Genomic DNA, 12,248 nt, shown 5'->3' on the forward strand with positions numbered 1-12,248 from the left:
ATTGATGTCATTGCTGTTGGATAGAACAAAGAGAAATCGAGAGAGGAGAGCAAGACAGAGGGGAGAGAAAAATAGACACCTGCAGACCTGCTTCACCACCTGTGAAGCGAACCCCCTACAGGTGGGGAGCTGGGGACTCAAACCAGGAACCTGATGCCGGTCCTTGCGCTTTCCGCCATGTGTGCTTAACCCGCTGTGCCACCGCCCGGCTCCAGAGTAATCCATTTTATTTATTTATTTATTTATTTATTGCCTCCAGGGTTATTGTTGGGGCTCTGTGCCTGCACCACGAACCCACTGCTCCTGGAGGCTATTTTTTTCCCTTTTATTGCCCTGGTTGTTTTATCATTGCTGTGGTTATTATTGTTATTGATGTTGTTGTTGTTGAATAGGACAGAGAAATGGAGAGAGGAGGGGAAGACAGAGGGGGAGAGAAAGATAGACACCTGCAGACCTGCTTCACCACTTGTGAAGCGACTCCCTCCGCCCGAAGGTGGGGAACCAAGGGCTTGAACCAGGATCCTTACCGTTGGTCCTTGCGCTTTTGCGCCATGTGCGCTTAACCCTCTGTACTACTGCCCAACCCCCTCCATTTTTATTGTTAAAGCACACTGCAAACTGGAACCATTTGGCTGAAGAAAAAAAAAAAATTTACAAAATATTGTATTTACTGTCAACTGTAAAATATTAGTCCTCCAATAAAGAAATTTAAAAAAATAGTAAAATGTCTAAAAAAAAGTCACTTTGTGAAAGTTCACCCCCAATATTTGCCCAAGACCCAAAAGCTTAGACTAAAGCAAAATATTTGCCTTTGCTGTTGGGGATTTTGGTGAATTTTAAGTCAGTTTTTTAATCCAGTCTTTTCTGTTATGCATGTACAATGGGTGTCGTTTTCGACGGGTTAGGTTGTTTTCGCCAGGCTGGCTTCACGGGCAGGTAACAGACGACCAGGGACTCATAGTTGAGCTGTAGGCAGTATCTCTTTATTCATGCAGGACGCAGCACAATCTAAGACGAGCTAAGCTAAACTCAAGGTAAAGTACTCTAAAACTCACAATGCTGTCTTTATATATACTTGCCAAGTAGGGTGGAAACAGGGTGTGACATAGAGAGGGTGAAGAGAAAAGTGACTGTTGACAATCAGAGTGTGACAAGGAGAGGATCAGGGTGTGACAAGGAGGGGGGGTGGAGCAAAAACATATCATGAAACAGTGGGGATTGAACCAATGCCCTGGAGGGAGGTGCTTGTTAACAGCGGTTATATAAATAGAATGAAGTGGTTATGTAAATAGAATAGTGTTAAGCAGGGGGGATTTAAACCAAATGAAACAGAAGGGGTCTCATGCATACCAACAATTCTCCCTTTTTTTTTAACTAATGGCCATTGTGGGGTGAACAGAAACGTATATCGTACAGGCGTTTTCAAAATAACTGGCATAAGACATGGAAAACAAAATAGGCGAGCAGCAATAACTAGTGGAGCTTTTCTTGCCTCAAAGGGCAAGGCCTAGCAGGCGAAAGGGCATTTCTTGCCTCTGGGAGTGCTTCATGCCTCTGGGGGCATCTCTTGCCTCAAAGGGCGATTTCTGCCTCTGTGGGCATCTCTTGCCTCTTGGGGCGCTTCATGCCTCTGTGGGCATAACCTAATAAGGAGGGGGAGTTTTCTGCCTCTGGGACAGAGCCTGCAGGCGAGGGAACATGGTCTATAAAGTTTCAAGGCAACTGGCTGAAGTTAGTCTTTGAGAAACATAGCAGTGTGTACCAGTAAGTCCTATGGAGGTGTCAGTCCAAAGTAGCTGACCACAGAAGAAAATGTCGGAGGATGAAACGCTGCACGTCTGTCTCGATGGGGAATGTTGGCCACCAGAATTCTGCTTTTTTGTAGAGAGTGAGCTTTCGAGTCTGTGAATCTGTTTCTTCAGGTCGTGCCAGGTCACATCATTGGTTTCCGGGGGCGATGTCAGAGAACAGGGGTCCAAATGGATTTCTGGAATTCTATTTGAGTAGATGCTTTTTCATGTGAAGACTTGACAGCTGAAATTTACTTACTTGTCAAACAAAACTTGTAGCAGATTAGAAGTTTACTATCATTGATAACTCCATTATAATTGGAAGTCCTTTCTAGTATCATTTCAAGGTTGTTAAAACACTTTAAACTCAATAAAATGTGGAAAGGTAAACAGAAGAACCACGGTTAAAAGCCTTAGGCATGAGAATAATTAACATAATCATTGCACTATCTGCCCCACCCATAACTCATACAGTTTTCAGGATTAAACGTTTCAGATTCATGTCAAGACGTAAAAGAGAAATCAAAGGAGGAAAAAAACAATTTTTTGGATTGTTTCTGGATGTCTCTAGAAATCATGGCTGTGTCTAGCATTTTTTTTTTTAAGTCAATGTCAAACAAAAATTCAGTCATTCAAATCATTCTCTTATGAAACGCAACTTGAACCAGATTATCAAGATCTCACCATGTAGGATTAAGAATCCCCGGAGGGCGACCTAGTCCAAAAAGGTCCTCGAAATTCCATTTAGGGTGTTTCTGACTGTTCCTGCTGGATTGCTTCAGGCACCCATTTTTAAAAGCGTCTTCCCATTGAAGAAAGAATCCAATCAGGAGAGTAGAACTAACCACATGTCTCCATACTTGGGAACTGCCAGGGTACTCGAGAATGTTCTTCAAATTAGAGTAGTCCTTCTCCATGGGAAACATTCGAGAAGAAGTCCAGAAAGTTCCAGGGGAAATCCCCATGCATATCTCAAGGTCTACGATCACGGTCATAAAGAACCAAACTGTGGCCCGGAGCAAAATGTAGTCCTTTTCCTCAGGAAACATGGGAGAGGGAATCCAGAAAGTCCAAGGAGAAATCTCCGTGCATCTCCCAAGCTCTATGATCCCGGTCATAAGAAACCAAAGTTCCCGGTGAGGGAACCGAAGTGTGGCCCAGAGTAAAATGTTCCAGAGACAGAGAAACTGTCTCATAATGAAACAGTAGAGGCTTTGGCAAACCTCTTCGTAAGTAGAAGAGAAGACCATAGTGCATAGGTAGGCAAAGTCTTCACTTATCTGGGAGTTGCGCAGGTCTGGCCCCACGTTGGGCGCCATATGTCGTTTTCGACGGGTTAGGTTGTTTTCGCCAGGCTGGCTTCACGGGCAGGTAACAGACGACCAGGGACTCATAGTTGAGCTGTAGGCAGTATCTCTTTATTCATGCAGGACGCAGCACAATCTAAGACGAGCTAAGCTAAACTCAAGGTAAAGTACTCTAAAACTCACAATGCTGTCTTTATATATACTTGCCAAGTAGGGTGGAAACAGGGTGTGACATAGAGAGGGTGGAGAGAAAAGTGACTGTTGACAATCAGAGTGTGACAAGGAGAGGATCAGGGTGTGACAAGGAGGGGGGGTGGAGCAAAAACATATCATGAAACAGTGGGGATTGAACCAATGCCCTGGAGGGAGGTGCTTGTTAACAGCGGTTATATAAATAGAATGAAGTGGTTATGTAAATAGAATAGTGTTAAGCAGGGGAGATTTAAACCAAATGAAACAGAAGGGGTCTCATGCATACCAACAAATGGGTTTTTCTAAATGGACAAATAAGAACTTTGGGAGGTGGGAAGGTGGAGACACAGAACTTTGGCGGTGGGTGCAGTGTGGAACTAAACTCTAATCTTACAGCTTTGTAACCCACTATTAACCACAAATAAACAATGAGAAGAAAAAAAGAGGGTGGGACAGATAGGAAATCAGCCCAGCTAGTCTTAATGCTGCTCAGCTCTGCCACTGAAACACAGAAGCAGCCCTGGACAATATTTGAGCAAGTGAGCGTGCTGTGCCCTATAGAACTTTCAGTGTTGGTGAGACCAGACAGAGAATTCTTGTTCAAAGGGCTTAGAGTTTCCTATTTTTAAGATGGGAAAGTTGGAAAGATCTGGATCACTGTATGGATTCTGTCAATACTACCGACTGCACATAAGTACTTCAGATGGTAAATTTTAAGTTATGTGTCTTCTTTAACTACGATCTAAAAACACAACAGACAGTGAGTGGGCAGGCTTTGGTCTGTGGGCTACTTTGCTAGCCCCTAATTTAGACTAGAAAGTACTGTAGCAGCATGAACCTGACTAAATCTATCTGTATTAATCAAAATTGACAACTGCCCCATCTCTGCTAACTGGTTATAAAATGTCTCCTTTATTTTTTTGACAGTTATATTTAGAATGATCTATGAACATATGTTCCATTTTATATATATATATATATATTTTTTTTTTTTTTTCCCCAGTAAGGAGTATTAGGAAAATCAATTAACAAATTGAATTTGGGAAGAGAGGCTTTGAGAGCTTTGGGACTTTTCCCCCTTTGGCTTTTGCATTATTTTTCACTTTGCTTTTGCTTTTTTTTGGCAAGTATTATCACCTCAGCTCTATTCTCTGACATCCTATTGCCACCCTCTGTTCACGTCCAGGTGGCAAACTCTGCTATCAGTTGATGACCTTGTGGAGAAACTGATTAAGAGATTGGAGTTGAATGGGGAGCTCAACAACACTTACATCTTTTATACCTCAGACAATGGCTACCACACAGGTAAGGGGCAGGGCGAGGTATTCTTTGATCTTGCAATTTGCCTTTCTGTTTTCACCTAGTCAGAAGCACTGGCAGGGCTCTGATCCTTTGACAGCAGTGGGCAGGCTTAAGGTGGCAAGGGGAGCTTGTTCTAGGATCTCTCTGCTTAGAAGGCCAACTCAGTGGTACCTGGAAACACCTGGTTTCATTATTAACTTTCATATTCTAAATTATGGGTGTTCTAGGCATTGGGAGCAGAGGGAGTTTTAAGGAGACAGATTTCATGGAAGAGTAAGGCTTTAAAGGATAAGCAGACCTTAGAGAATAAGAGTTGTGGTTGTCATGAGTCAACCCCCTGTCATTGACTTTGCTGCTTTCTACTTAGACCTCCTGTAGTTACAACATGTTTCCCTTCCCCATCTGTAAATTTCCACTTGAATGAACAAACCTGAGGCTTGTTTATGTATGAGCAGATTGACTAGACAGTTAATGTGGGGCTGTGAGTATTTCAAATGTTCAGAGACTAGAAAAACAACCCCCACTATCCAGCTTCAATTTTCCTGTGTGAGGTGGCTGGTTTTTATTACTATTATTATTTTTAAAATGTATTTAAAGACAAAGAAATGGAGAGGGGAGAGGGAGAGAGACAAAGAGACACCTGCAGCACTTGCTTCACTACTCGTGAAGCTTTCCTCCTGCAGGAACTAGGGGCTTGAACCTGCATCTTGCACACTTCAAAGTATGTGCTTAACCAGGCACACCACTACCTTTCCCATGTCTCCTCTCTCCTTCCCTCCTTTCCCTCTCTCACTCTTCCTCTCTTCCCTCCCTTTTCCTCCCCTTCCCTCCCTCCCTCCCTCCCTCCCTCCCTCCCTCCCTTTCTTTCTGCTAGTAGCTTTTGAGGAAATTCCCAGACATTGACTCCACACATGAACACTTGCTTGTGTTGACTGACTAGTTTATGGTTTTTGGGGAGTCTACCTGATCCTTTACTTTCTGTGCCTCCTAAGATGGTGATTTGCCACTGATTTATTGGAGGAATTAAACAAAAAAAAAAAAAGGGGGAGTCAGGTGGTAGTACAGTGGGTTAAGTGCACGTGGCACAAAGTGCAAGGACCAGTGTAAGAATCCAGGTTCAAGCCCCTGGCTCCCCACCTGCAGGGGAGTTGCATCACAGGTGGTGAAGCAGGTCTGCAGGTGTCTATCTTTCTCTCCCCCTCTCTGTCTTCCCCTCCTGTCTCCATTTCTCTCTGTCCTATCCAACAACAATGACATCAATAACAATAATAACTACAACAATAAAACAACAAGGGCAACAAAAGGGAAAGTAAATTAAATACTTAAAAAATCTTTTAAAATATGTCACTTTCTAGATGTGACTAATTGTCTCATGGTGCCTTAATTTTCTAGTTTATGCACAGAATTTCCTGTACTTGGTTAAATCTACAGGCTTAACAGAAATTCTGCAAGAATGCTTTCTTGGTGGTGCTGCTGTGTACTATTTGCCCTACAGACATGCTGATATGTCCTTGCATACTGTAATGCATGCTTTTTTTTTTTTCTTGCCACCAGGATTTTTGCCAGCACTACAAATCTACTGCTTATGGTGGCCATATTTTCCTTTTCACTCTCCATTGTACTTGATAGAACAGAGAAATTGAGAGGGGAGAGGTGATAGAGAGGGAGAAAGAAAACTAGATATTTGCAGAACTGCTTCAGTGCTTGTGAGATGCTCCCCTGCAGGTAGACATTGGGGGGTCATCCCCAGGTCCTTGTGCAAGGTAATATGTGCTTTTAACTAAGTGAGAACCTGTCTTCGTTTTTTAAATTTTATTTATTATTGAATTGAAGCTAATGGGAAGTTGAGAGGGGAGGGAGAGGGAGAGAGAGAGAGAAACAGAGATACCTGCAGCTCTGCTTCACCATTTGTGAAGCTTCCTCACTGCAGGTGGGGACCAGGGGCTTGAACCCAGGTCCTTGTGCACTGTAATGTGTGCACTTAACCAGGGTGAGAACCTTTCTATGACTAAATCTTCCATTGACAATTACCGCTTATTTCCATTACCTCCTCAGAAATTTCAAAGTTGTAAGCTTTACACCTTGGTCTGTCCTTTTGTATTTATTTGTTGGAATTCCCCTGGAAAGAACATGTCCTCACTAACTGATCGGTTATCTAAAATGCAATTTCAGGAAAGACTGGATACATTTTCCCCCTGTAGTCTAGATATTTTTAAGATGGCATCATTCATAAGTCTGTATCTACTTGTGTATGGTCTAGTCTTTTTTTTTTTTTTTTTTTTTGCCACCAGGGTTATTTCTGGGGCTCAGTGCCTGCACCATGAATCCACTGCTCCTGGAGGCTATTTTTTCGCCTTTTATTGTTCTTATTGTTGTAGCTTTGTTGTGGTTATTATTGTTGTTGTTGATGTCATTCATTGTTGGATAGGCCAGAGAGAAATTGAGAGAGGAGGGGAAGACAGAGAGGGGGAAAGAAAGATAAACACCTACAGACCTGCTTCACCGCACGTGAAGCTGTTCCCCTGCAGGTTCCGGGGAGCCAGGGGTTCAAACCGGGATCCTTACGCCAGTCCTTGCACTTTGCGCCACACGCGCTTAACCCACTGCGCTATCGCCTGACCCCTGGTCTAGTCATTCTTTTTTGCTAAATTTGTCTTACATTGGCCAGGGAATCCTCCTAGATATTATTTAAAGAAGATGTGCTAGATGGTTTAAGCTTTTCTGTTAAAACACCATCATTAGGTCGACTTGTTTTGATCTTACTATTAAGTGAACAGGCCAGTTAACACACCGATCTTTCTCAGCCCTTAACCGTGTATGTTTTGTTTTCAGGACAGTTTTCTTTGCCAATAGACAAAAGACAGCTATATGAGTTTGATATCAAAGTCCCCCTATTGGTTCGAGGACCTGGGATTAAACCAAATCGCACAAGTAAGGTAGGTGCCTGACAGGATGATTCTATTCAGAAATCACTCTTAGTAAGGCTAGCTATGGACTACTAGAAGTAGTTTAGTTGAACAACACCTGACATCAAATAACAAGCCTGGCATTTTTCTCATGATTCATAACAGACTCAAGGAAATGTCAAAAGGAGTTTTGAAAAATGTTTTGATATGTAACTGTGCAGGTTACTTAGAATAAATATATAACCTTCCAGAGGCATACACTGCAAGCTTTATAAGCTTCTAGATTCTATACTTCATATAATGCTCATATTTGAATATATGGAACAAACCTTATAAATATGGTTTATACAAAAGCAAAAATAAGTGCTGTTTGTTTCATGAGTAGGACAGGGGAAAGGACTCAATGTAGATAGGAAAGCTGAAGATGGGGACTAGACAGCATAATGGTTATACCAAGAGACTCATGCCCGAGACTCCAAAGTCCCAGGTTCAATCCCCACACTACCATAAACCAGAGCTAAGGAATTTCCACCCCTATCCTTATAGATGCTTGTTGCCAACATTGACCTGGGTCCTACTATTCTCGACATTGCTGGCTATGACCTGAATAAGACACAGATGGATGGAATGTCTTTATTGCCCATTTTGGTGAGTATGAAGCCCTCAATTAAGACTGGACCAAGAAACATTGTAACGCGCGCTTAACCAGGTGTGCCACCACCTTGCCCCGCTCTTGAAAATTTTGAAGCTCCCTAGTCATTTTAACATGGAGCAAAGACTCCATGGTCTTGACTTACCAGATAGACTGTTTGCTTTCAGTCACTTTGTGGTTGTGACATCCACTCCAGCCTGACAGATAAAGCTCTTGCCATGACTCCCCGTTTCCAGAGCTCAGGGCAGTGTGGTTACTTGTGAAGGAACCAGTGGTTCCTAAGGTCTCACAGTGCCTCACACTGCTGGAGACCAGAGCTCCATGAAACTGTGTAGGTGTCATTAAACAATCTCGAGTTATTGATAGAAAATATATTCCCACCTGACTTCTGCTTTCCTGACACCTATGACATCCAAGTCCTTGTGCAATCTCTCATCCATTCTCCCTCGTGGCACCAGGCTAAGTGGTGGAGAGTTCTAATCCAGCCTTCTTGAAGAGCCTATGGGGCATGGGAGAGTAGATTGCTCCCCACCTCGCTGGGAATGGAAGATATACATTTCTGTCAAGTTTCTAGTTCACACTGTATACCACTTTTCTGGTTACCAGCCTGCCTCTCTCCAACAGAGCTCAGTGCCACTTCCTGTCTGAGAGCTGAATTTCGGGAACCCACGCCACCAAGAGCAGTTATTTCCATCCTGTGCTCATGTTCTTTTGAGCCAAAGCTTCCTCTGATCCTAGGCCCTTCCTCCTTTCACCAGTTGCATGCCTGGCTTTTCTGTCTCTGCTTTCCTTAGTTCCACTAATGAGCGGTAATAATTAAGTTTTTGTAAGTACTGTCTCCTTATCAAAAAGTGCTCAGAATCTACTATAGTCCTTAGACAGTGCTATTTAGTTTTGCCTTTGTGTGCATTAGACTGTTTGTTCCTCCCCCCCATTTTATTGGAAGATTAATGGTTTGCCGTAAGGTTGTGACACATGGGTAGGTTCTTATCCCTCTGTGGTTGGTGTCCATAGACACTCACCTCCAACTTTCCCACCATCATGCACCAAGACTCCAAGGCCCTCTCTACCCCCTACCATGCCCTCCTCCCCCAGAGTCTTGTTTTGTTGCAATACATCAAATCCAGCCCCAAGTTTCAGTTTCAGTTGGTCCTCGCGCTTTGCGCCATGTGTGCTTAACTCGCTGCGCTACCACCCGACTCCCTCAGCCTTCTCTTTTGGGCTTATCTCACTTAACATGATTTCTTTCAGGCTCCATCCAAGTTGAGGTGAAGAAAGTGAGTTCATAATTTTTTATTAGTGAGTTAATATTGATTTTACAAAATTATGAAATAATGGGTATAATTCCACATTGTTTCTACCACGAGTTCCATGTCCCCATTCCGTCCATTGGAAATTGCAGGAATTCATCTTTCTTACCATCTGAGTAGTATTCCATTGTGTATATATACAACTTGCTTTTTTAAAAAATACTTATTTATTTATTCCCTTTTATTGCCTTTGTTGTTCTGTTGTAGTAGTTATTATTATTGTTATGGATGTCGTCATTGTTGGATAGGATAGAGAGAAATGGAGAGAAAAGGGAAAGACAGAGAGGGGGAAAAGATAGACACCTGCAGACCTGCTTCACTGCCTGTGAAGCGACTCCCCTGCAGGTGGGGAGTCGGGGGCTTGAACCGGGATCTTTATGCTGGTCCTTGCAGCTTTGCGTCATATGTACTTAACCTACTGCGCCACCACCCAGCTCCCTATATACAACTTTATTTATTTATTTATTTATTTATTTATTGCCTCCAGGGTTATCGCTGGGGCTCGGTGCCTGCGCTATGAATCCACTAATCCTGGAGGGCATTTTTCCCCATTTTGTTACCCTTGTTGTTGTTCATTTTTATTGTTGTTATTGTTGTTATATACAACTTACTTAGCCACTCATTGGTCATTAATTACCTTGATTGCTTCCAAGTTTGAGCTATTACAAATTGTGCTGCTATGAATATAAGAATACACAGATCTCTCTGGATGAGTGTGTTTGTTTCCTTTAGCTATATGCTCAGGAGAGGGATTTCTAGATCATAGAGTAGGTCCATTTCTAGCCTTCTGAGGGTCCTCCAGACTGCTCTCCACAGGGGTTGGGCCAGTTTACATTCCCACCAGCAGTGTCAAAAGGCTCCTTTACTGCAACCTCTCCAACCTTTGTTATTATCCTTTCTGATGCATGATGTTCTCACAGGGGTGAAGTGGTATTTCATTGTTGTTTTCATTTGCATTTCTCTGATGATTAGTTGACTTTAAACATTTCTTCGTAAGTCTGTTGGCCCTTTGGATCTCTTCTTTGCTGAAGGTTCTGTCCATATACTCACACCACTTTTGGATGGGAATATTCTTTTTTTTTTTTTTTTTTGCTGAGTTTGTTGAGCTCTTATATATTGGGCTGTCGGAAAAGCCATGATGTATTTTTTTATGCAAAAGTGCATTGTGACTTTTCCAACAACCAATATTTGGTAATTAACTTATTGTATGATATATGGCATCTCCTATTTCATAGGAAGTCTCTTTATTTGGGTGATGGTTCCTTTTGCCATGCAGAAGCATATTTTATTTTATTTTTTATTGCCACCAGGCAGTTTTGATTACAGTATACCCTCTAATACAGTTTGCGATCTGGGAACTTGACACCTGCAGTCTTATTCTTTTATCTTAGTTGTTTTTACAGTTCTGGCTGTTTTCTGATTCTAACTAAATTTCTTATAGCTTTTGTGCCGTTCTCTTAAAGAAATTTGCTGGGACCTTGATAGGGATTACACTAAATTTATATATGACTCTGGATAGAATATTCATTTTGACAATGTTAATTCTTCCAATCCATGAACATGAGATATCTTTCTACTTCTTTGTATCTTTTTCTATTTCCTTGAGCATATTTTTGACTCATAACTTTAGTATATACGCCTTTCACTTTTATAAAAGTTTATTCCTAGGTATTGTTTTGCTGCTGTAGTAAATGGGATCAATTTCTGAATTTCTTCTTCTGACCATTATTATTATTATTGTTGTTGTTGTTGTTGTTGTAACCCCTCCACCTTACTATGTTGCTTAATTTCTAGGAGCTTCCTGCTGGATTCTTTAGGATTTTCTTTGTACAGTGTCATACCGCCTACAAATAACGACAGTTTTACTTCTCTTCCAACCTGTGTTCTTTCAGTTCCATTTTCTTGCTGAATTGCTGTGTTGAGTAGCAATAGCGATAATGGACAACCCTCTCTAGTACCTGATCTGTCCCTCCCTTTATTCTAACCTTCTGATCAAGAAGTGTTCTGAATCTACTATAATCCTTAGCATGTCAGTGCTACTGTGCAATTTTTGTCTTAAGTGCTCAAAGCTTTTTACTACCACTTGTGAGGGCTCATGTAAATATCTAACATGATACACTGAAGCTGTCATAGTCAGCAGTTTTAATCATTTCCTCTAGTTACCATGCCAACAGCCCAGTGAGTTTTGACACCGTCTCTTTTTTTTTTTTAATATTTATTTATTCCTTTTTGTTGCCCTGTTTGTTTTATTGTTCTATCATTGTTCTTGTTGTTGGATAGGACAGAGAGAAATGGAGAGAGATGGGGAAGACAGAGAGGGAGAGAGAAAGACAGACACCTGCAAACCTGCTTCACCGCCTGTGAAGCGACTCCTCTGCAGGTGGGGAGCCGGGGCTCGAACCAGGATCCTTAACGCTGGTCTTTGTGCTTTGTGCCACAACTCCTGACACCAAGTCTTCTTTAGCAGTAGAGCGAATCACTGTGGTTCTTATCAGTCTATATGCCTCATAGAAACTACTTTATTTTGTTTTTTATTAGTGACTTCATACTGATTTACAAAACTGTGAGATAACAGAGGTATAATTCCACACAGTTCTCAACACCAGACTTCTGTATCCCCATTCCCTCCATTGGAAACTACAGTGGCTCACCCAGTGTCAACAGATATATTTGCCCTTTTTTTTTCTATGGTCCTGCCTTCTCTTCCTTTCTAAGTCACACCTATACCTATTACTACTTCTTGATGTCCTTCCTTTTTTCTACTTCTCTCTCTCTGGGTCCTAATGCAG

The 12,248-nt window shown here is 42.0% G+C and overlaps 1 protein-coding gene across 2 annotated transcripts in view; it reads left to right on the forward strand.

Annotated features, from left to right (window-relative positions):
• Positions 1 to 12,248, forward strand: part of GNS (glucosamine (N-acetyl)-6-sulfatase) — a 68,833-nt gene that overhangs the window by 20,159 nt on the left and 36,426 nt on the right. For both annotated transcript variants that reach the window (XM_060194998.1, XM_060194997.1), the window contains exons 8-10: positions 4,476 to 4,594; positions 7,424 to 7,527; positions 8,044 to 8,145. In XM_060194998.1, the coding sequence (XP_060050981.1) occupies positions 4,476 to 4,594; positions 7,424 to 7,527; positions 8,044 to 8,145 (325 nt within the window). The remainder of the gene's footprint in view (positions 1 to 4,475; positions 4,595 to 7,423; positions 7,528 to 8,043; positions 8,146 to 12,248) is intronic.

The sequence above is a fragment of the Erinaceus europaeus genome, chromosome 7 (assembly GCF_950295315.1).
Source record: "Erinaceus europaeus chromosome 7, mEriEur2.1, whole genome shotgun sequence".
Classification (NCBI taxonomy): Eukaryota; Metazoa; Chordata; class Mammalia; order Eulipotyphla; family Erinaceidae; genus Erinaceus; species Erinaceus europaeus.